Genomic DNA, 23,911 nt, shown 5'->3' with positions numbered 1-23,911 from the left:
GCAGATCCTCCTGGAAACTATGCTAAGGCACATGGAGAACAGAGAAGTGATTGGTGACAGCCAACATGGCTTCACTAAGGGCAAATCGTGCCCGACAAATTTGATGGCCTTCTACGACAGGGTTACAGCACTGGTGGATAAGGGAAGAGTGACTGACGTCATCTACCTGGACTTGTGCAAAGCATTTGATACTGCCTCACACAACATCCTTGTCTCTAAAATGGAGAGACATAGATTTGATGGGTGGACCACTCGGTGGATAAGGAATTGGCTGGATGGTCGCAATCAAAGAGTTGCGATCAATGGCTCAATGTCCGGGTGGAGACCAGTGACGAGTGGTGTCCCTCAGGGGTCCGTACTGGGACCAGTATTATTTAACATCTTTGTCGGGGACATGGACAGTGGGATTGAGTGCGCCCTCAGCAAGTTTGCGGATGACACCAAGCTGAGTGGTGTGGTTGATACTCTAGAGGGAAGGGATGCCATCCAGGGGGACCTTGACAGGCTAGAGAGGTGGGCCCATGCGAACCTCATGAAGTTCAACAAGGCCAAGTGCAAGGTCCTGCACCTGGGTCAGGGCAATCCCAAACATGGATACAGGCTGGGCGATGAGTGGACTGAGAGCAGCCCTGCAGAGAAGGACTTGGGGGTACTAGTGGATGAAAAACTGAATATGAGCTGGCAATGTGCGCTCGCAGCCCAGAAAGCCAATCGCATCCCGGGCTGCATCAAAAGAAGTGTGGCCAGCAGGTTGAGGGAGGTGATTCTGCCCCTCTACTCCACTCTGGTGAGACCCCATCTGGAGTACTGTGTTCAGCTCTGGAGCCCCCAGCATAAGAAAGACACGGACCTGTTGGAGCGGGTCCAGACGAGGGCCACGAAGATGATCAGGGGGCTGGAGCATCTCCGCTGTGAGGACAGCCTGAGAGACACGGGGCTTTGGGCAACCTGATCTTGTGAAAGATGTCCCTGCCCGTGGCATGGGCCTTGGAACTAGACGATCTTTAAGGTCCCTTCCAACCCAAACCATTCTATGATCTATGGTCATAAAGCACATAAGGATTTTTACACTCTATAAAATATTAATAATAATTTTCAAGGCAAGCCTGCCAAACTGACCTATTTCTGAATAGTAGCTGCACTCCTAAGTAAAGTTATGGGGGGCCCTGCTAGATGATGCTGTTCAATTTTTACATACACTTTGTCTCCCAGTCATAACTAACATCTGAAACAATTAATTGCTCATGTATAGATTATCTTATATAAAACACTTAAATGGACTGATTTTAAATAGTCTAGTGAGGAGTATTTTTCAAGTCTGGAAAAGGTATGTGTGTTTTTTGGATTTTGTTTGTTTGTAATCAAGGATGTAATATATTTTACAGACTGATCAAGTGCCAAATAAGTTTGTAGTGCAGTATGTCACTATAAGGTGTCTTTAATATTTGTCTTTTGAGGTTAGGTAATTTCTATTAAATAAAATGAAGATGTTTTGTAAGTCACTTACAGAAGCCTCAGGCAAGTTTTCAGTTCCAAAGATGGCGTTCATTTTATGGTCTTTCTCTTTGTCCCTCCCATGTGACCTTGGGGGTAAATTATATATTTTTATGTAGCTTAACAACAAATCTGAAGTGTGGATAGATGAATTCAAATAAAATAATATCTAACTTTATACCACAGAGGTATAAAGTGTACAGCTGTGTACAGCAAAGCTAGGTAAAACCTGAAAAATGAAGGCATGGTATCTGTAAAGCGCAAAGAAGATGAAAAGAGAAAAATCAGAAATGTTTTACCCCACTTCCTCCCGTTTTGGAACAGTTGTGACTTAATTCTGGGTTCAGGCCACCCCTATTGCATAATGGATGATAAAGTTGTATTAAACAATAGCTCTTGTTCTACTCATGCTGTGCCAGAGCCAAATAAGGCTCATCTAAATTGCTAAATCTAATTGTTATTTTTCTTCTTATTCCTTAAAATTGGATTAATTCAGATTAGGAGTTTGGACCTCCTAACATTTCATTGAGTGGCAAAAGTCTATGAATTTTTAATCTTGGAGAAAGAAGGATCGGACCATGCAAATTTTATATTCAGTTACATACCTTTTTAAACAGCACTTCTATTGGCATTCTCAAATAGTAATATCTCTAGATATAAACGGTGTTTAAAGTTAGAAAAAAATATATAAAAATAGTTAAAAAGACATATGTTATAAGCAAAATTAATTTCTGAAGGGATTAGCTGTTTTGTGTTCAGTTATCTTGATCTTTCAGCAGTCCTCTAAACTAGGTTTTTCCCAAGATGCTTTTTTCTTCTTGGGGCTCAGCAAGCATGCAAATTTTGTTTAAAAATTACCAGGTGATTAGAGACTTCTATTTAGTTTAATATAAAAGGATGCATGATCAAAGTAACAATGTAGAGACAAGCATTAAAATCAATTATTGATTTCTTTGCAGCTTGGGGTAGGAGAGGACCAAGAGAAAGTGAGAATATTTGATTGCTGTGAACATGGTATTCTTGCTCCATTTTTTTGCATGACCCTACTTGTAAATGTCTTGTAAGTTTGATCCCTGCCAGTTGGCTGCGTAAAAGAAGATGGGCATTTTTCTCTTTTTCTTTTCCACATAGCTTGCGCTGCTTTGAAGAAACAGCAAGCGTCCCCTTTGTTTCTCCTCAAGTCTGTTTTGGTTGATTGGCTGTTTGGATATATGGGTCTTCTATATGAATGGTTTGAGTGCCTGCCTTGATATATATCTCTTCCCAGGCAGGAAAACAGTGAAATTTACACAATTTCTGTCTTTTTTAATGTTTTTTGGTGGTACCAATAGAGTTCTCCATAAATACAGAAAAATTCAGCAATGCTTTCCTCATTTGATTCTACTGCTGTTAAGCAAACCTCTAAGATTTCCTAAAGTTTTGGAGGGTTTGTGGATTTCTGGAGAACTGTGTGGATTTTTATTATTATTTGAAAAGACAGCATTGCATGTATTTACATTACTAAAGTTATCTTTGCCACTGAGATATCTTTGCTTTGTCTGTAAGCTACATAAAAATAAGATACAGATTAAAAATTCATTGCCATCAATGATAAATTTTCTGTTTGTCACTGGGAAATGGTGAGCTAGTTTTTCAAGCTTCAGGTGGTGAAAGATATTGATATCCCCCCACATCCCGAAAACAAAATTGATAGTTTAATCCAGACTGCTTTACAAAATTTAGATTTGACATTTGCACACTGGTTTCATCCATTAGGTCTAACTTATAAAATATATCACTGTTGTATGTAACAATGTAGAAGTTGCAGGAATACTGTTTGGGGACTCTATGAACATACAATTTTTGCAATTTTACAAGAATATATTTTTTTAATAGGGAGGAGCACAGAAGGGAAGGTTCTGGAAATGGTAACTATTTCTCAGCATTTATTGCTGATCATGGTGCTTCAGGTGCTCTTCTATATTGTGCAGGTATACTGGACAGCATATCAAAGCATTTCACATAATGTATATGCTATAATTCAGACCACTAAGAAAAATTGCTCTTGCACTGTAGATTTAACAGGTCACTGATAGACAAAATGATAGCTACAATGGACCATAGAAGCATACTTCAGATTAGCAGTGTGCTGAAATATATATCTAGATTTTAAGTGTATTGCCTACAGTGGGGCTATTTGTATGCATATAGTTAAGCACATGCTGAAGTGTTTTATTGGACTGAAAAGGCAAGAACAGAAGGAAAAAAAATCTATTTCTGTATTGTTTCCTCAATTGGTCTGCTCATAAAAGTTGTCTTTTTTTTCTTTCCTCGGTGGAAGCCACCGAGGCGAAGGGCTCCGGAGCGGAGGATCGCGCCGGGGGACCCTTCCTGAAGCGGCAAAACCGCGGCCAAACCCGCGAAAAGCAAAAGCGCAGGGAGCGAGAGGGTGCCCCAGCCCCCCGATTCCCCGAGCCGGAGGAGGGATCTCCTGACGAGCGGCAGCTCTGACTCAGCGTGGGCGGGGACAAGAGGGGCGGCGGCCAAACCCCTCACTTAGAAGAGCAGCCCCCAGGGAGCGCGAGCGACCCGGAGCGCGGCGCGTCAGTTCGCGAGGGAGGGCGTGCAGGGCACAGCCCCCCTCCAGGCTCTAGAGGCCAACTCAATTGGTAATCGTCGCCTTCCCAGAAGAGGACCAGCTATGGTTTCCACTCGGCCGAAAGCCGTCGCCAGAAGGAATGTGGCGACCCAGACAGAGCCCTCACGCAAGCATGCAGCTGTCCAGGTCTCTGGCTGCAGGGAGTGCCTGAGCCTGTCAGCTGTACCAGAGGGCAGCAGAGACACCACCTGTGTGCGGTGTGACCAGGTGGATGATCTGCTCAGCCTGGTGGCAGAGCTGAAGGAGGAGGTGGAAAGGTTGAGGAGTATCCGGGAGTGTGAGAGGGAGATAGATTGGTGGAGCCGCACCCTACCGTCCCTGAGGCAAAGGCAGCAGATGGAGGCTCTGCGAGAAGCAGAGGACCCCCTGCCTTCTTGCCACCAGGTAGAAAGAGGGGACCTAAGCGACAGGGGGGAATGGAAACAGGTCCCTGCTCGGCGTGCCAGGCGAACCCCTGCCCGGCCTCCCTCACCTTCCCGGTTGCCTTTACACAACAGATATGGGGCCCTGGAACTTGAGGGCCAGGGAAATGAGGATGTAGACGAAGGTCCATCCAGGAGGTTGCCTAGGGTGAGGCAGTCAGCCCCACGCATTATGACTGCCTCTGCTAAGAGAAAAAGGAGGGTAATTGTCATAGGTGATTCCCTTCTGAGGGGAACAGAGGGCCCTATATGCCAACCGGACCCGTCCCACAGGGAAGTCTGCTGCCTCCCTGGGGCCCGGGTCAGAGACCTCACTAGGAAGCTCCCTGGTCTGGTATGGCCTTCCGATTGCTACCTGCTGCTGGTTATACAGGCTGGCAGTGATGAGGTTGCAGAGAGAAGTCCTGCAGTGATCAAAAGGGACTTCAGGGCACTGGGGAGACTGGTTGAAGGATCGGGAGCACAGGTAGTGTTTTCCTCAATCCCTACAGTGGCAGGGAGGGATACTGAAAGGAGCAGGAAAACACACCTGATCAACACGTGGCTCAGGGGCTGGTGCCATCAGAGGAATTTTGGCTTTTTTTGATCATGGGGAGGTTTACATGGCACCGGGCCTGCTGGTGACAGATGGAGTTCACCTGTCTCACAGGGGGAAAAGGATCATGGCTCATGAATTGGCAGGGCTCATTGAGAGGCCTTTAAACTAGGTTTGAAGGGGGAAGGGGATAAAACCAGGCTCGCTAGAGATGAGCCTAGGGGTGGCATGACGATGCCGGGGGCGAAATCGATAGCCCAGCTCAAGTGCATCTACACCAATGCACGCAGCATGGGCGGCAAACAGGAGGAGCTGGAAGCCATTGTGCAGCGGGAGAGGTATGACTTAGTCGCCATCACAGAAACATGGTGGGGTGACTCTCACGATTGGAGTGCTGCAATGGATGGCTATAAACTCTTCAGAAGGGACAGGCGAGGAAGGAGAGGCGGTGGGGTGGCCCTGTGTGTTAGGGAGTGTTTTGATTGTATAGAGCTCAACGATTGTGATGATGATACGGTCGAGTGTTTATGGGTAAGGATGAGGGGGAAGGCCAACGAGGCAGATATCCTGCTGGGAGTCTGTTATAGACCACCCAACCAGGATGAAGGGGCGGATGAAGCGTTCTACAAGCGGCTGGCAGAAGTCTCTCAATCGCTAGCCCTTGTTCTCGTGGGGGACTTCAACTTCCCGGACGTCTGCTGGAAATACAACACGGCAGAGAGGAAGCAGTCTAGGAGGTTCCTGGAGTGTGTGGAAGACAACTTCCTGACACAGCTGGTGAGGGAGCCTACCAGGGGAGGTGCCTCGCTCGACCTGCTGTTTACTAACAGAGAAGGACTGGTGGGAGATGTGGTGGTCGGAGGCCATCTTGGGCTTAGCGACCATGAAATGGTAGAATTCTCGATTCTTGATGAAGTAAGGAGGGGGGCCAGCAAAACTGCAACCATGGACTTCCGGAGGGTGGACTTTGGCCTGTTCAGGACGCTGGTTGAGAGAGTCCCGTGGGAGACGGTCCTGAAGGGCAAAGGGGTCCAGGAAGGCTGGACAATCTTCAAGAAGGAAGTCTTAAAGGCGCAGGAGCAGGCTGTCCCTGTACGCCGTAAGAAGAACGGGCGGGGAAGACGACCGGCCTGGCTGAACGGGGAGCTCTTGCTGGGACTCAGGAAAAAAAGGAGAGTTTACCACTTGTGGAAGAAGGGGCAGGCGACTCAAGAAGAGTACAGGGATCTCGTTAGGTCATGCAGAGAGGAAATGAGAAAGGCAAAAGCCCAGCTAGAACGCAATCTGGCCGCTGTCGTTAGAGACAACAAAAAAAGTTTTTACAAATACATGAATGACAAGAAGAGAGCCAAGGAGAATCTCCATCCTTTATTGGATGCAGGGGGGAACATTGTCACCAAGGATGAGGAAAAGGCTGAGGTACTCAATGCCTTCTTTGCCTTAGTCTTTAACAGGCAGACCAGTTATCCTCAGGGTACTCGGTCCCCTTGAGCTGGATGACAGGGATGGTGAGCAGGATGAACCCCCCACAATCCAAGAGGAAGCAGTCAATGACCTGCTATGCCACCTGGATGCTCACAAGTCTATGGGGCCGGATGGGATCCACCTGAGAGTGCTGAGGGAGCTGGTGGAGGTGCTCGCCAAGCCACTCTCCATCATTTATCAGCAGTCCTGGTTAACGGGGGAGGTCCCGGACGACTGGAGGCTTGCCAATGTGACGCCCATCTACAAGAAGGGCCGGAAGGAGGATCCGGGGAACTGCAGGCCTGTCAGCCTGACCTCGGTGCCGGGGAAGATGATGGAGCGGTTCATCTTGAGGGCGCTCACAAGGCATGTGCGGGACAACCAGGGGATCCGGCCTAGCCAGCACGGATTCATGAGAGGCAGGTCCTGCTTGACTAACCTGATCTCCTTCTATGACCAGGTGACCCGCCTAGTGGATGAGGGAAAGGCTGTGGATGTGGTCTACCTGGACTTCAGGAAGGCCTTTGACACCGTCTCCCACAGCATTCTCCTAGAGAAGCTGGCGGCTCATGGCTTAGACAGGTGTACTCTGCGCTGGGTCAAAAACTGGCTGGACGGCCGGGCCCAGAGAGTTGTGGTGAATGGAGTTCAATCCAGTTGGCGGCCGGTCACGAGCAGTGTTCCCCAGGGCTCAGTTTTGGGGCCGGTCTTGTTCAATATCTTTATCAGTGATCTGGACGAGGGGATTGAGTGCACCCTCAGTAAGTTTGCAGGCGACACCAAGTTGGGCAGGAGTGTTGATCTGCTCGAGGGTAGGAAGGCTCTGCAGAGGGACCTGGACAGGCTGGATCGATGGGCCCAGGCCAACTGTATGAGATTCAACAAGGCCAAGTGCCGGGTCCTGCACTTGGGCCACAACAACCCCATGCAGTGTTACAGGCTTGGGGAAGAGTGGCTGGAAAGCTGCCTGGCAGAAAAGGACCTGGGGGTGCTGGTTGACAGCCGGCTGAACATGAGCCGGCAGTGTGCCCAGGCGGCCAAGAAGGCCAATGGCATCCTGGCCTGTATCAGAAATAGTGTGGCCAGCAGGACTAGGGAAGTGATCGTGCCCCTGTACTCGGCCCTGGTGAGGCCGCACCTCGACTACTGTGTTCAGTTTTGGGCCCCTCACTACAAGAAGGATGTTGAGGTGCTGGAGCGTGTCCAGAGAAGGGCAACGAGGGTGGTGAGGGGTCTGGAGAACAAGTCTTATGAGGAGCGGCTGAGGGGACTGGGGTTGTTTAGCCTGGAGAAAAGGAGGCTGAGGGGAGACCTCATCGCTCTCTACAACTACCTGACAGGAGGTTGTAGCGAGGTGGGCGTCGGTCTCTTCTCCCAAGTTACTAGTGATAGGATGAGAGGAAATGGCCTCAAGTTGCGGCAGGGGAGGTTTAGATTGGATGTAAGGAAAAATTTCTTTACTGAAAGAGTGGTTAAACATTGGAACAGGCTGCCCAGGGAAGTGGTTGAGTCCCCATCCCTGGAAGTATTTAAAAGATGTGTAGATGAGGCGCTTAGGGACATAGTTTTGTGGGCATGGTGGTGTTGGGTCGACGGTTTGACTCGATGATCTTAGAGGTCTTTTCCAACCTCAATGATTCTATGATTCTATGATTCTCTTCTTAATTATGAATGTAATGAGGTGTCTGATTCCACCTTTCATAGCCTCTGTAATGTTAAGCAAATTTTTGCTACTTAAAGAGTAGGGATTTCTGAAAGCCATTGAAACCCACCCAGCAGATATACTGTTCACTATAGTAAGCATGATTTGGACTCGGTTAAGAGATTAATTAAATCTTGCCAGAGGAGACAGTAGTTAACAGAAACAGGTATATATTAATAATTCATTTGGCTGAAATTATAGGCAGACGATAATGTCACCAAGTATTAAAGTAGCCAAACAAGATTTTTATAACTTTGCCAAACTTTAACTGTTTGGGATGAAAATTTATAATGGCATATATATGCCTTGTGCTGATTTATTTAATTTCTGTGTGTGTAAAACTTTAGTTGAAAATATTTTGGCTGGTTTTGAAAATTAGAAAAAGAGAAAAATGTATTTTCTGATGTTTTAAAAGCTCTGGCAACTTTTACTGTGGAAACTGGTAGTACCACTCTCCTTTGAAACACTTAAAATTTGGTTGAAAAAGCATGAGGGATTTTATTCCAGGGATGTCTTTTTCCATTTGCATGACAAAGCATCTAAATTTAGCCAGGATACAAGCCTTTCAAAAAGATCAATTTGTGTATGCTTAAGGGTTTACTAACTGTAATCTCTGAATATTTCTTTTTTTTTTTTTCTGAGAATGCTGCAAAGATGCATTCTGACTAGACTGCACACATGCCATTCTCACGGATTTGAGTGAGCAAGCCCCGAATGTTTGGTTTCTGTGTGACATATATCCTTTCCCATTCAGTGACAGAACATGCAGCAGCCAAGGGCTTATGGGTGAAACCAGACTTTTTCTGTAAGGAGTTAAGAAACTGCATCTGGCTGCATAGGAGACACGATCTAGGAGCTAAGAAGGGGACAAGGGATACTGGCTAGAGTTCACTTGTGGATGGAAAATTTGTATGAAGAGCTGGGCTGAATGCAGTTTGTTAGAGAAAGGGATTGGACCTTGGATAAGAAGAATTTGACAGGAATGTGGAGAGTGCAATGAGAGAACTGGAACTGGCTAGGCAGAGAGACTGAAAAAAGAACTGAAGCATATGGAAATACTGGGATCAGAGGAGAAGCTTGGAGAGAAATTTGGGACTGGACACTGATGAGAAGGAGAATGTAAATATGAGCAATTGGAGCCTACAGTTGAGAGATGTAAGGAAATAGAGATAATTGGGATTTGGCTTGTGAAGGAGACTGGAGGGAGTAGGGTAGAAATGGCAGATCTAGAGAGATAACACAAATAATTACTCTCTAAGGAGACTGGCAGTAGGATCAGAGATCTGACTGGGAGCTCAGTGAATCTAGACAAGAAAAATGAACCTAGTACAAAGTAGAGAATAGAGCCAGAACAACAATCAGAATACCTTGAAGGAGACAAATCGGAAAGGGGAAGGTTTTGTTAAGTTAGGAGGAACATACACTCCCTCCAGATACTAGAAAAGAATCATTCCTTTGCTGCCAGTACATCTGTGGAACTCAAGGGTAAAATGTCTTATACTGAAGATAAAACCTACAGATACCTATCAAATACTGACACTTGGGCAGAATGGGAAAGGTGTGGGTGGTAGTTGTAAAACCTGTGGCTCAAATGAGATGCCATGTGAAATAATTTTGGGAGGGAAAGATTGGGAGCTGTAGAGAGCAATGAGGTCACCCCTCAGCCTCCTTTTCTCCAAACTAGACAAACCCAGAGTCCTCAGCCGCTCCTAGTCCTTTCAGTTCATATACACACGCACACATGTGCCTGCAGTCATGTCAGTCCCCCCAGTAGCTGGTTTTTGGGACGTACACTGTTCCCAGCCCAGTGGCTGGAGGTTAAAGACCCCCGCTTGTTCCAGTAACTGATGCTGAGACACCCCCCCACCCCCATTTGCTCCAGTAGCTGGCACCACAGTCCGCAGGGTGCCTACACCCCTGGTCTGACTCTAGTAGCTGGCACCAAATCCACTCACACCAGTCCCCCCAGTAGCTGACACTCTGGGCACAAAGTTTGTAGGGCCCTCAGTAGATCCCGAGACCTATGACCCCTCCAACTACTGACACTAGGACCCTCACTCGCTCCAGTAGCTGACACCACAGGCCTGGGGTGCCTACACTCCCAGTCTGACTCCAGTAGCTGGCACCAAATTTCACTCATACACACAGATCTCACCAGTAGCTAGTACATAGCCCTCTCAGCGCGCACGTGCACACACACACATGATACAAAGTGAGATTATGCAGAGAGATAGTTAAGAAAAGATTTAATGAGAAGATATAAGAAGATAAGACAGATTGTGGTGATCAGGCACAGGGCTCAGCCGGACGAGTACTGACCAGACCCTTTTAGACCCTTTTCTGTCTACCCCTCCCTCTTTGTTGCTCTCTGCTCCCCCTTCCCCTGCACATTGTCTCATCAGCTGGAATATTTCACCAACCCCCTCCAACATCCTGGACCCTCAGGTTTGTATCCTCATCAGTTGCAAAGTCCCAGTTTGCCTGCAGTTTCTTGATAGCCCCTCAATTAGCATGACTGACCAGGTTTGTTTCTGGTCATCTTTGTTAATGTTAATTGGTCAGGTTTTATGGGAGGAGTATCGAGTTTGTATTGGGTATAATCGGAAAGGTTTTGGTAGTGGGGGGTGGGCTACAGGGGTGACCTCTGTGGGAAGAGGTCAGGGACTGCCCTGTGCCAGTCACAGCCGGTTCCAGATGGCTCCGCAGCAGACCCACCGCAGGCCAAAGCTGAGCCAATCAGAGGAGTTTGTGGTGCTTCTGTGAAAACATATTTAAAAAAGGGTGGTAAATGCCAAAAAAAGGCAACAAGGGAGAAAGGACCAATAAGCCAGAGAAGTAGGAGGCACTCCATAGTGGAGCTGGTAACACCCACAAGGGGACTGTGGCCCATGGATAACCCATGCTGGAGCAGAGGAAACAAGTAAAAAGGAAGAAGCAGTGGAATAACAGAATGAGAAACAAGGAGCGGCAGAGAAACCACTACACCCTGATCCCAACCTCCTGTGCCACCCAATGCCTCACCAAAGGGACTGAGTTCAACGTGCAGTGATAAAAAGGGGAGTGGAGGCGAGGAAGTGGGGGAAGAGGTGTCTGGAGTGAGGTTGAGCCTGGGAAGAGAGGAGGAGAGGTGTTTTCCCTAAGTGTTTAGATGTATGTCACCTTTGTTTAGAATAGAATAGAATAGAATAGAATAGAATAGAATGTTTCAGTTGGAAGGGACCTACAACGATCGTCTAGTCCAACTGCCTGACCACTTCAGGGCTGACCAAAAGTTAAAGCTTGTTATTAAGGGCATTCTCCAAATGCCTCTTAAACACGGACAGGCTTGGGGCGTCGACCACCTCTCTAGGAAGCCTGTTCCAGTGTTTGACCACCCTCTCTCTAAAGAAATGTTTCCTAATGTCAAGTCTGAACCTCCCCTGGCACAGCTTTGAACCATTCCCACGTGTCCTGTCACGGGATCCCAGGGAGAAGAGATCGGCACCTCCCTCTCCACTTCCCCTCCTCAGGAAGCTGTAGAGAGCAATGAGGTCACCCCTCAGCCTCCTTCTCTCCAAACTAGACAAACCCAGAGTCCTCAGCCGCTCCTCATAGGACATGCCTTCCAGCCCTGTCACCGGCTTTGTTGCCCTCCTCTGGACGCATTCAAGGACCTTCACATCCTTCTTAAATTGTGGGGCCCAGAACTGCACACAGTACTCAAGGTGAGGCCGCACCAACGCTGAATACAGCAGGATAATAATACACCTCTTTTGACCGGCTGGTTATACTGTGTTTGATGCCCCCCAGGATGCGGTTTGCCCTCTGGGCTGCCAGGGCACACTGCTGACTCCTATTGAGCCTGCTGTCGACCAGCACCCCCAGATCCCTTTCTGCAGGGCTGCTCTCCAGCCACTCCTCTCCCAATTTATACTTGTGCCTGGCGTTACTCCGTCCCAGGTGCAGAATCCGGCATTTGGACTTGTTAAATTTCATCCCATTAATCTTTGCCCAATGCTCCAATCTATCTCGATCCCTCTGCAAGGCCTCTTGTCCCTCAAGAGAGTCAACAGCACCTCCCAGTTTGGTATCATCGGCAAACTTAGTAACGGTGCATTCAACTCCTGCATCCAGATCATTGATAAAAATATTGAACAGAACTGGCCCTAGAATTGAGCCCTGAGGAACACCGCTGGTGACTGGTCACAAGCGAGATGTGGCCCCATTCCCTACAACCCTTTGAGCCCTGCCCTTCAGCCAGTTCTTCACCCAGCGCACCGTGAACTTGCTCATCTCACAGTTGGACAACTTGTCCAGAAGGATGCTGTCAGGGACAGTATCAAAAGCCTTATAAAATCCAGAAAAACTATATCATAGAATCATAGAATCATAGAATAGTTTGGGTTGGAAGGGACCTCTAAAGGTCATCTAGTCCAACCCCCCTGCCGTGGGCAGGGACATCTGCAACTAGGTCAGGTTGCTCAGAGCCCCGTCCAACCTGACCTTGAATGTTTCCAGGGATGGGGCATCCACCGCCTTCCCTTCATCTACTAGGTGGGTGACCTTATCATAGAAGGAGATCAAATTAGTTAGTTAGACAGGGCTTTCCCTTTGTGAACCCATGTTGACTGTGCCTGAGGATTGCATTGTCCTTTAAATGCCTTTCAGTAGTACCCAGTATGATCTTCTCCATAGTTTTTCCAGGAACTGAGGTTAGACTAACAGGTCTGTAGTTCCCTGGGTCTTCCCTCACGCCCTTCCTGTAAATTGGAATAACGTCGGCTAGCTTCCAGTCAGCAGGGACCTCCCCCGACTCCCAAGACCTTTGGTAGATGATCGAGAAGGGTCCTGCCATAACATCCGCTAGCTCCTTCAGTACGCTGGGATGAATCCCATCAGGCCCCATGGACTTGTGAACATTCAGCTGATACAGCTGGTCCCTTACAATTTCAGTGTCCACAAATGGAAAGTCACTATTCCCATCGTGGTCCTCCGACTCAGAGGACCGGGCAGCCCAAGGTCTATCAGTATTATTAAAGACTGAGGCAAAAAAAGCATTGAATGCCTCCGCTTTTTCTTCATCCCTATTAGTCAGGTGACCATCTTCAACAAGTATCGGTCCAATGTTTTCTTTAGGCCTCCTCTTGCTATTAATGTACTTAAAAAAGCCCTACTTCTTGTCTGACACAACACTGGCCAGTTTCAACTCTAATCGAGCTTTGGCCTTTCATGTCTTCTCCCTGCATATGCAGACCACAGCTCTGTAATCTTCCTGCGAAGCCCGACCTTGCTTCCAGAGATCATACCACTTCTTTTTCCTCTTGAGCTCCACGAGGAGTTCCCTCTTCAGCCAAGCTCGTCTTCTGCCCCGCTTGCTTGACTTACAACACAGTGGAATTGCCTGCTCCTGTGCTTCTAAAAGGTGCTTCTTAAAAACTGACCAGCTCTCATGGACCCCTAAGCCCTCAAAGGCAGATTCCCAGGGGACTCTGCTAAATAGCTCCCTGAATAGCTTAAAGTTTGCTCTCCTGAAGTCCAGGGTAGCAACTCTGCTGACCTTTTTTCTCATTACACTGAAAATTTTAAACTCGACCGTTTCATGATCACTGTGGCCAAGACAGCCACCTACCATCACATCTCCCACGAGTCCTTCTCTATTCCCAAATAGCAAGTCTAGGAGGGCATCTTTCCTAGTTGGCTCACCGAGTACTTGTGACAAGAAGTTCTCTCCCACAAACTTCAAGAATTTCCAAGACCTGTTCATCACAGCAGTATGATATTCCCAGCTGATGTCTGGGAAGTTGAAATCTCCCATAAGGACAAGGGCTACCGATCCAGAGATTTCTCCTAATTGCCTATAGAATATCTCATCAGTGCTTACATCCTGGCTGGGTGATCGGTAGTAGACACCCACTACAACATCTGCTTTGTTTTCCATCCCCCTGATCCTCACCCAGAGGCTCTCAACCACATCATCGCTAACTGTAAGGGCTGTACAGTCAAACCTCTCCCTTACGTATAGTGCGACACCTCCACCTCGCCTGCCCTGCCTCTCCTTCCTGAACAGCCTGTAGCCCTCCATCCCAGCACTCCAGTCGTGGGACTCATTCCACCAAGTCTCGCTAATACCAATGATATCCCAATACCTGAAACAGTAATTAAATATTTATGTTAATAGGCAGTAAATTAGGTTAAATTCCCCAGTTGAGTGTTTTGCCCATGACAGTAATGAGTGAGTGATTTCCTTGTCTTTATTTCAACCCATGAGTTTTCTTGCTCCTGTTCTGCCTGTTTTCTCCCCCATCCTGCTGTGTGGGTGGGGGAATACAGAGGGTGATTTGCTGCTGGCCAGTATAAACCCACCACAGAGTTGCTGTTCGATCACACAGGGATGGGATTAGGAAAGCCAAGGCTGACCTGGAGTTGAATCTGGTGAGGGCTGTGAAGGGCAACAAGGAAGGATTCTACAAGTATATAAAAAGCAAAAGGAAGATGAGGGAAAACATGAGCCTGGTGACAAATGACACAGAAAACGCTGAGCTACTCAATGCTTTTTTTGCCTCAGTCTTTAACAGTAAAACCAGCCTTCAGGAATCCCAGGCCCCAGAGACCAGAGGGAAAGTCTGGAGAAAGGAAGACTTACCCTTGATGGAGGAGGACCAGGTTAGGGAATACTTAAACAAACTGGACATTACACCAAGTGCTGAAGGAGCTGGCTGATATCATTGCGAGGCCACTTTCCTTTATCCTTGAAAGGTCATGGTGATTGGAAGAAGTTCCTGAAGACTGGAAGAGCATATGTCACTCCTATCTTCAAGAAGGGCAACAAGGAAGATCTGGGGAAATACAGGCCGGTCATCCTCACCTTGATCCCTGGGAAGGTGATGGAGCAGCTAATCCTGGGAACCATTTCCAGGCACATGAAGGACAGGAAGGTGATCAGGATTAGTCAGCATAGATTTACAAAGGGGAAATCAGGCTTGACCAACCTGATAGCCTTCTACAATGAGGTGGCTAGCTTGGTGGATGAGGGGAGAGCAATGGATGTTGTTTACCTCGACTTTAGTAAGGCTTTTGACACTGTCTCCCATACTATCCTCATAGACAAACTGACAAAGTATGGATTAGAGAAGTCAGCAGTGAGGTGGACTGAAAACTGGCTGAATGGCCAGGCCCAGAGGGTTGTGATCAGCGTCAAAAAGTCCAGTTGGAGGCCAGTCACTAGTGGTGTACCCCAGGGGTTGATTCTGGGGCCAGTACTGTTTAACCTCTTCATTAATGACCTGGACGATGAGACAGAGTGCACCCTCAGCAAGTTCACAGATGATACAAAACTGTGAGGGGTGGATGATACACCAGATATCTGTGCTGCCATTCAGAGGCACCTAGACAGGCTGGAGAATTGGTCAGAGAGGAATCCCATGAAGTTCAACAAAGGAAATGCGAAGTCCTGCACCTGGGGAGGGATAATCCCAGGCACTAATATATGCCGGGGGCTACTCAGCTGGAAAGAAGCTTTGCTGAGAAGGACCTGGGGGTCCTGGTGGACAACAAGCTGACCATGAGCCAGCAATGCGCCCTCACAGCAAAGGCGGCCAACAGCATCTTGGGCTGCATTAGGAGGAGTGTTGCCAGCAGGTCAAGGGAGGTGATCCTTCCCCTCTACTCAGCACTGGTGAGGCCACACCTGGAGTAATGTCCAGATCTGGGCTCCCCATTACAAGAAAGATATGGACTTCCTGGAGCGGGCCCAGTACAGGGCCACAAAGATGATTAAGGGACCGGAGCATCTTTCGTATGAGGAGAGGCTGAGAGAGCTGAGACTGTTCAGTCCAGAGAAGAGAAGGCTCGGGGGGATCTTATCCATGTGTATAAATGCCTGAAGGGAAGGTGCAAAGAGGATGGAGCCAGGCTCTTTTCAGTGGTGCCCAGTGACAGGAGAAAAGGCAATGGACACAAACTGAAACACATGAAATTCCATCTGAACACAGGAAAACATTTTTTTTTATAAATGGACAACAGAAGTTAGCTTCATTTATATTTTGGCTCTGTTGTCACAAATGAAGCTGGTTCTCCTAAGGATGATATGTGGATATCAAAGCAGTGTGAAAGTTTGGTTTTGGAGGAGTGGACAGCTTAGTACACTAAAAGGCTCAGGTCATTTTGTGTATGGGGAGTAAAGGCACAAAGCTAAGTAGAAGAGAAAGTGGAAGAGGGCCTTAAAGCAGTGCTTTGAAAAATAAAGCTATATATACAACCGTGATAAGGCAAGCAATAAGCCTAGTTTTTTTCCTCCTTTTTCCCCAGCTGGAACCTTTAGTTCTCTGTTTTCTAGAGCTTGGCACCTTTTTCATGCCTAAGCTACATGGAATCCACAGTTTGACAAGAAGCTGCCCTTAACTCCCCTGAAGGGCCTGCTCCAAGGACTGCAGTCATAGCTATACTTCTCAGAATGTGGCTGCTAAAATGATAATGAAAGTTTTCTCACGTTGCTATACAGTAGAGAATCACAGAGTCATTTAGGTTGGAAGGGACCTCTTGAGTTCATCTAGTCCAACCCCCCTGCTCAAGCAAGGTCAGCTATGGCAGGTTGCCCAGGACCATGTCCAGTCAGGTTTTGAGTATCTCCAAGGATGGAGACTCCACAACCTTCCTCTGGCAACCTGTTCCAGTGTTTGACCACCCTCACAGTAAAGAATTTCTTCCTTATATCTAATCTAAATCTACCCTCTTTCAGTTTAACACTTACCCCTCGTCCTATCACTACATTCCTTGATAAAGAGTCCCTCCCCATCTTTCCTGTAGGCCGCCTTTAAATACTGGAAGGCTGCTATAAGGTCTCCCCAGAGCCTTCTCCTCTCTGGGCTAAACAACCCCAACTCTCTCAGCCTTTCCTCATAGGAGAGGTGCTCCAGCCCCCTGATCATCTTCGTGGCCCTCGTCTGGACCCGCTCCAACAGGTCCGTGTCTTTCTTATGCTGGGGGCTCCAGAGCTGAACACAGTACTCCAGGTGGGGTCTCACCAGAGTGGAGTAGAGGGGCAGAATCACCTCCCTCAACCTGCTGGCCACACTTCTTTTGATGCAGCCCGGGATGCGATTGGCTTTCTGGGCTGCGAGCGCACATTGCCAGCTCATATTCAGTTTTTCATCCACTAGTACCCCCAAGTCCTTCTCTGCAGGGCTGCTCTCAGTCCACTCATCGCCCAGCCTGTATCCATGTTTGGGATTGCCCTGACCCAGGTGCAGGACCTTGCACTTGGCCTTGTTGAACTTCATGAGGTTCGCATGGGCCCACCTCTCTAGCCTGTCAAGGTCCCCCTGGATGGCATCCCTTCCCTCTAGAGTATCAACCACACCACTCAGCTTGGTGTCATCCGCAAACTTGCTGAGGGCGCACTCAATCCCACTGTCCATGTCCCCGACAAAGATGTTAAATAATACTGGTCCCAGTACGGACCCCTGAGGGACACCACTCGTCACTGGTCTCCACCCGGACATTGAGCCATTGATCGCAACTCTTTGATTGCGACCATCCAGCCAATTCCTTATCCACCGAGTGGTCCACCCATCAAATCTATGTCTCTCCATTTTAGAGACAAGGATGTTGTGTGAGGCAGTATCAAATGCTTTGCACAAGTCCAGGTAGATGACGTCAGTCACTCTTCCCTTATCCACCAGTGCTGTAACCCTGTCGTAGAAGGCCATCAAATTTGTCGGGCACGATTTGCCCTTAGTGAAGCCATGTTGGCTGTCACCAATCACTTCTCTGTTCTCCATGTGCCTTAGCATAGTTTCCAGGAGGATCTGCTCCGTGATCTTCCCAGGCACAGAGGTGAGACTGACTGGCCTGTAGTTCCCCGGGTCTTCCTTTTTTCCCTTTTTAAAAATGGGGGTTATGTTTCCCCTTTTCCTGTCACTGGGAACTTCACCAGTCTGCCATGACTTTTCAAATATGATGGATAGCGGCTTAGCAACTTCATCTGCCAGTTCCCTCAGGACCCTCGGATGCATCTCATCGGGTCCCATGGACTTGTGCACATTCAGGTTCCTTAGATGGTCTCAAACCTGATCTCCTACGGTGGGCAGTACTTCATTCTCCCAGTCCCTGCCTTTGGATTCTGAGTTGGGTGGCATGGCTAGAGCACTTGCCGGTGAAGACCGAGGCAAAAAAGTTGTTGAGTACCTCAGCCTTCTCCATGTCGGTTGTAGCCAGGTCTCCCATTTCGCTCATTGGGGGGGTACAGTTTCTTTCATCATCCTTTGTTGTCCTATGTACCTAAAGAAACCCTTCTTGTTATTGGGTAAGAATCAGGGGAAAGGTCAACAAGGCAGATATCATGGTGGGAGTCTGTTATAGACCACCCAACCAGGATGAAGAGGCAGGCGAAATATTCTTATAAACAGCTGGGAGAAGTCTCACGATCGCTAGCCCTTGTTCTCATGGGGGACTTCAACTTACCAGACGTCTGCTGGAAATACAATACAGCGGAGAGGAAACAGTCTAGGAGGTTCCTGGAGTGTGTGGAAGATAACTTCCTGACACAGCTGGTGAGTGAGCCAACTATGGAAGGCGCCCCGCTGTACCTGTTGTTTGCAAACAGAGAAGGACTTGTGGGTGATGTGATGGCTGGAGGCCATCTTGGGCACAGAGATCACGAAATGATAGAGTTTTCGATTCTTGGAGAAGTAAGGAGGGGGGTCAGCAGAACTGCTACCCTGGACTTCCGGAGGGCAGACATTGGCCTGTTTAGGAGCCTGGTTGACAGAGTCCCTTGGGAGGCAGTCCTGAAGGGCAAAGGAGTCCAGGAAGGCTGGACATTCTTCAAGAAGGAAATCTTAAAGGCGCAGGAGCAGGCCGTCCCCATGTGCCGAAAGACGAGCCGGTGGGGAAGAAGACCGGCCTGGCTGAACAGAGAGCTCTGGCTGGAACTCAGGAAAAAAAAGGGAGTTTATGACCTTTGGAAGAAGGGGCAAGCAACTCAGGAGGACTACAAGGATGTCGTGGGGTTATGCAGGGAGAAAATTAGAAGGGCCAAAGCCCAACTAGAACTTAATCTGGCTACTGCCGTAAAAGACAATAAAAAATGTTTCTCTAAATCCATTAGCAACAAAAGGAGGGCTAAGGAGAATCTCCATCCTTTATCGGATGCGGGGGGGAAACATAGTGACAAAGGACGAGGAAAAGGCTGAGGTACTTAATGCCTTCTTTGCCTCAGTCTTTAATAGCAAGACCAGTTTTTCTCGGGGTACTCAGCCCCCTGAGCTGGAAGACAGGGACGGGGAGCAGAATGAAGCCCCCATAATCCAAAGGGAAATGGTTAGCGACCTGCTACGCCCCTTAGACACACACAAGTCTATGGGGCCGGATGGGATCCACCTGAGAGTGCTGAGGGAGCTGGCGGAAGTGCTCACCAAGCCACTTTCAATCCTTTATCAGCAGTCCTGGCTAACCGGGGAGGTCCCAGTTGACTGGAGGTTAGCAAATGTGACGCCCATCTACAAGAAGGGCCAGAAGGAGGATCTGGGGAACTACAGGCCTGTCAGTCTGACCTCGGTGCCAGGGAAGATTATGGAGCAGATCATCCTGAGTGCCATCACACGGCACGTACAGGACAACCAGGTGATCAGGCCCAGCCAGCACGGGTTTATGAAAGGCAGGTCCTGCTTGACCAACCTGATCTCCTTCTATGACAAGGTGACCCGCCTAGTGGACGAGGGAAAGGCTGTGGATGTTTTTTACCTGGACTTTAGTAAAGCCTTTGACACCGTTTCCCACAGCATTCTCCAGGAGAAGCTGGCTGGCCATGGCTTGGACGGGCGTACTCTTTGCTGGGTCAAAAACTGGCTGGACGGCCGGGCCCAGAGAGTTGTGGTGAATGGAGTTCAATCCAGTTGGCGGCCGGTCACGAGCGGTGTTCCCCAGGGCTCAGTTTTGGGGCCAGATCTGTTTAATATCTTTATCAATGATCTGGACGAGGGGATCGAGTGCACCCTCAGTAAGTTTGCAGGCGACACCAAGTTGGGCGGGAGTGTTGATCTGCTTGAGGGTAGGAAGGCTCTGCAGAGGGACCTGGACAGGCTGGATCGATGGGCCGAGGCCAATTGTATGAGGTTCAACAAGGCCAAATACCGGGTCCTGCACTTGGGTCACAACAACCCCATGCAGCACTACAGGCTTGGGGAAGAGTGGCTGGAAAGCTGCCTGGTGGAAAAGGACCTGGGGGCGTTGCTCAACAGCCGGCTGAATATGAGCCGGCAGTGTGCCCAGGCGGCCAAGAAGGCCAATAGCATCCTGGCTCGTATCAGAAAGTGTAAATGTGTAACCTCACATTTAGTTCTGAAGGCATCATCATAAGGAAACACACATTAAAACACAGTAAAGAGAGCCCTTTCAAATTCGAACAGGAATATAGAAACCCCAAAATGCGAACAAAGAGTGGAAAGCAAATGAAGGGATAATGTTTTTGATAGGGAAAGCAATTGCCTAAGAAAATAAAAATTGAAAGTCTTTAGAAACGAAGATCTGGGGTGTTTTTTTCTGAAGTAGGGAGAAGTCTACTGAGCAGGGTCTCAAAGTTCATCAGATGCTGTGCTAATTTGAGTCTTAAATAGCAGAAATTGTATATCTGTCATATAATTGTATGTCTGTCAACTGTCTCTCAGGTTAAGGCTCTAGAAGATCTCAGATGTACCAGTGGGATCTTAGAACCCAAAAACCTACTCAAACTGCCTATGTTTTTTTTTTTTTCTCTTAATTTTTTTTTTCTGGCATGGTCAGCAAGGGAAATGGAAACAACTAGTTAAGAGTAAAGTTTGACCTAAACTGCTACCTAACAATTTTTTTTCATCTTCCAAAACCTTTTTTTACAGTCTGAAAGTCTACTTTAAAAGAAATATTTTTATGCTTCTCCCTATTTCTAAGCAGTGCAGAAGTGCTAAAATGCAGTGCCAAAGCCTTTTCGTCCAGTATTTCCATCCCATTAGAAACCACAAAGTGAGGTAAATGCTGAGAGCAAGCTTCTTCTTGCAAAATTTCCAATTCAACACAGAGGTTTAGATGAGTTTGATTAAGCTTGCAAAGGTTGACTCAGTCCTTCATCCTTCACTGGTAGGCAAATCATGGGATTTATAAAAAATAAACCTCACCAGACAAACTTGATTGCATTTTTGATGGAATTACAAAATTAGCAGATGATGTGAAAGCAGTAGATATATTTGGATTTCAGGAAAGCATTTGATACTGCCACATGAAAACTTACTTGAGAAATTAATTCAGATTGGCTGCGAGTAGAATACTTTCAAGTGGAATGATAAGCTCAAACATTATAACAAAATATACAAAATATACAAAATATTCTGCTGTGACCTCACATTTATAATATCTGAAGGAAATAATCCTAAAACCCTGCTCAACCAAACAACTTTTATTGTCCCACCACTGCCACTATATTTACTGTGGGCATTTGACTGCATGTGCTACTTTGTCACTTTTCAGCATTTCTTATGTGCACTGTCAAGTTTCTCCCAGTCTGAAGTCTTTTATTATTTTATTTTTCCTCTTGTGTATGTTTAAATAAAGAAATCCTTACATGGTTTTAACAGATTTTATTTATATTTTTCATATCACAGTGCCAACACCTAAAAAGTAGTTCTTGCAGACCATTTCAGCATTAGCCAATTTTGACAAAGTTCTAGCGTTTGGTGTCCCTTTTACACACACACACACACACACACACAATGACCGTTTGCTTTCTTCTAACACCTTTGCTGGTTTTTTTTTTAAGGGACGAAAAATAAACGAAACAATGAACACAACACTACTTTCCCCTGTCTCTTGAAACACAATATCCCTCTCAAGTAATCCCCCCCCGCTTGCAGTAATCCCATTTTAACTCCCGGAGAATAATGCACTTCACTCCGTGCCCCTTCCCCAGCCCGGCCGCTGTCCGTACCCCGGGCCCGGTCACGGCCGGCAGGGCCAGCCAGGCGGAGAAGAGGAAGACAAACGGGGAGGGGGCAGGAAGATACGCGGTCCCGATGAAAAGTTGAGAGCCAGAGAGTTATAAAGCAGCGGTGGGAGGCTCCCGATGCCCCCGCCCCCACCCGGCGGCAGCACCGTCCCCAGCAGCCAGGCTGAGGCTCTTTGTTATCAAAGTTGTCCCATAACCTTGCGCTGCCACAAACACCCCCTTGGCCCCGCTGGGGCCAGGAGGAAGGGGCGCCCAAGTGCACTCCTCCGTCCTCGCCCTAGCGCGCCGACGGCTCAACGGTCGCCCTCCCTGACCCCACATCCCGCCGCGCTGAGGAGCGGGGGAAGGGGGGCCGATGGTCTCCGCCAGCACGACCTATGCTTCCCTCCTTCCCACTCACCCAGCCCCTGCCGGCCCCTCCTGTCCCGCCACCTCTCCCGCCGCGGGGCGCTGAGGGACCCCTTCCCGGACCCTTATCGCCCGCGGCACAGAGGGCAGCCCCGATCGCCTCCCTTCACATCGCCCCCAGCCCCCGTGTCGGGCCTCCCTGCCCGCCGCGGTGCGAGAGCCAGGGCCCACCGCGGTGCGAGAGCCAGGGCCCCCGCGGCCCAACTCCTCCCTGCCTCCCGCCGCCCCGGCCCGTTCCCGCCCGGTCCCTTCCGCTCCCCACGGGCTCCTCCCTCCTTTCCCGGAGCGCGCACCCGGCCATATCACCCGCGAGCAGGAAAGTTACGTTGTGCAAGGTATGTGCGTGTGTAGGCGCCCGGTCAGGCAGGTTGTACTCACTTCTCCCTGGCCTGGCTGTCGGACGGGACGCTGCTGTTGCTCTTGCCTTTGCCGTACATGCCTGCAGAGAGCTCCGACTGTCACGCACCTGTCAACCCATCACAGCCTCCCCGGGAACAGCCCCGTCACCATGGAGACGCTGCCACACACACACACCATTGGCCCGCCGCGCAGGAGGGCACACCCCCCGCGTGGTGATTGACAGGCAGAGAACAGAACAGACTGCTTCCTCCTCCTCCCTCTCGCTCTCCCCACCCTCTCGGCTCCTCCTCCTCCTTCTTCCTCCCTCCCCTCCCCCGCTTGCGCTCTCCCTTCCCCGGCGCAAGGGGGAATTAGAAACGGTTCTAGAAGGATTTTAAACAACTCGCTGTTCCGAGCGCGCGCTACCCGCCCTCCGTTGCTACCGGCGAGGGAGAGCACGAAGGAGAGAGGGAAAGTGCGGACTGGATTCCGCAGCTAGCACCACCAGGCAGCTCCCAGTCTCCCCGTTGTTCAGCCAGCTGCACAGGCCACCGCTCCTGCCGCCCTCCCCGGCACCCCTTCCCCGCCCCTAGCCCATTCAACCAGCTGTGGAGTGCGCTGCATCCCCCATCCCCCGCAGGCTGGATGCGCAGCCGGCACGGAGTCGCCTCTGCCACCTCCCTGGGATCTAGAGCGGCCCTGCGGCTGCCTCCATCCCCCTCCTCCCCTCCACCCCTACTGCCCTCGGCATCCACGGTGACCCCACTCCCTGCAGAAGTCCCCTCAGCAGCTGCAGGGCCCTGACACCCAGCCCCAAACTACCTTACCCTGCACTATGTGGGGGCTCGCACCAAGCCTTGGCACTGCAACACCCTCGCCCCTGAGCCCTCTGACCACCTCAGAGGCCACTTCATGGGCCCTTCCACCTAGACCCCTTCATGCTGGGCTTCAAATCCTC

The 23,911-nt window shown here is 49.0% G+C and overlaps 1 protein-coding gene across 2 annotated transcripts in view; it reads right to left on the bottom strand.

The window, feature by feature from the left end:
* The window catches only part of LOC143171854 (single-stranded DNA-binding protein 2-like), a 219,751-nt gene extending 196,656 nt beyond the window's left edge, over positions 1-23,095 (bottom strand). For both annotated transcript variants that reach the window (XM_076360953.1, XM_076360954.1), the window contains exon 1: positions 22,993-23,095. In XM_076360953.1, coding sequence (XP_076217068.1) covers positions 22,993-23,051 — 59 coding nt within the window. In that variant the 5' untranslated portion in view covers positions 23,052-23,095. The remainder of the gene's footprint in view (positions 1-22,992) is intronic.
* Between the last annotated feature and the right edge of the window lie 816 nt (positions 23,096-23,911).

This window comes from Aptenodytes patagonicus, chromosome W (assembly GCF_965638725.1).
Source record: "Aptenodytes patagonicus chromosome W, bAptPat1.pri.cur, whole genome shotgun sequence".
Lineage (NCBI taxonomy): Eukaryota > Metazoa > Chordata > Aves > Sphenisciformes > Spheniscidae > Aptenodytes > Aptenodytes patagonicus.
This window is presented reverse-complemented; position numbering and strand designations above follow the sequence as displayed.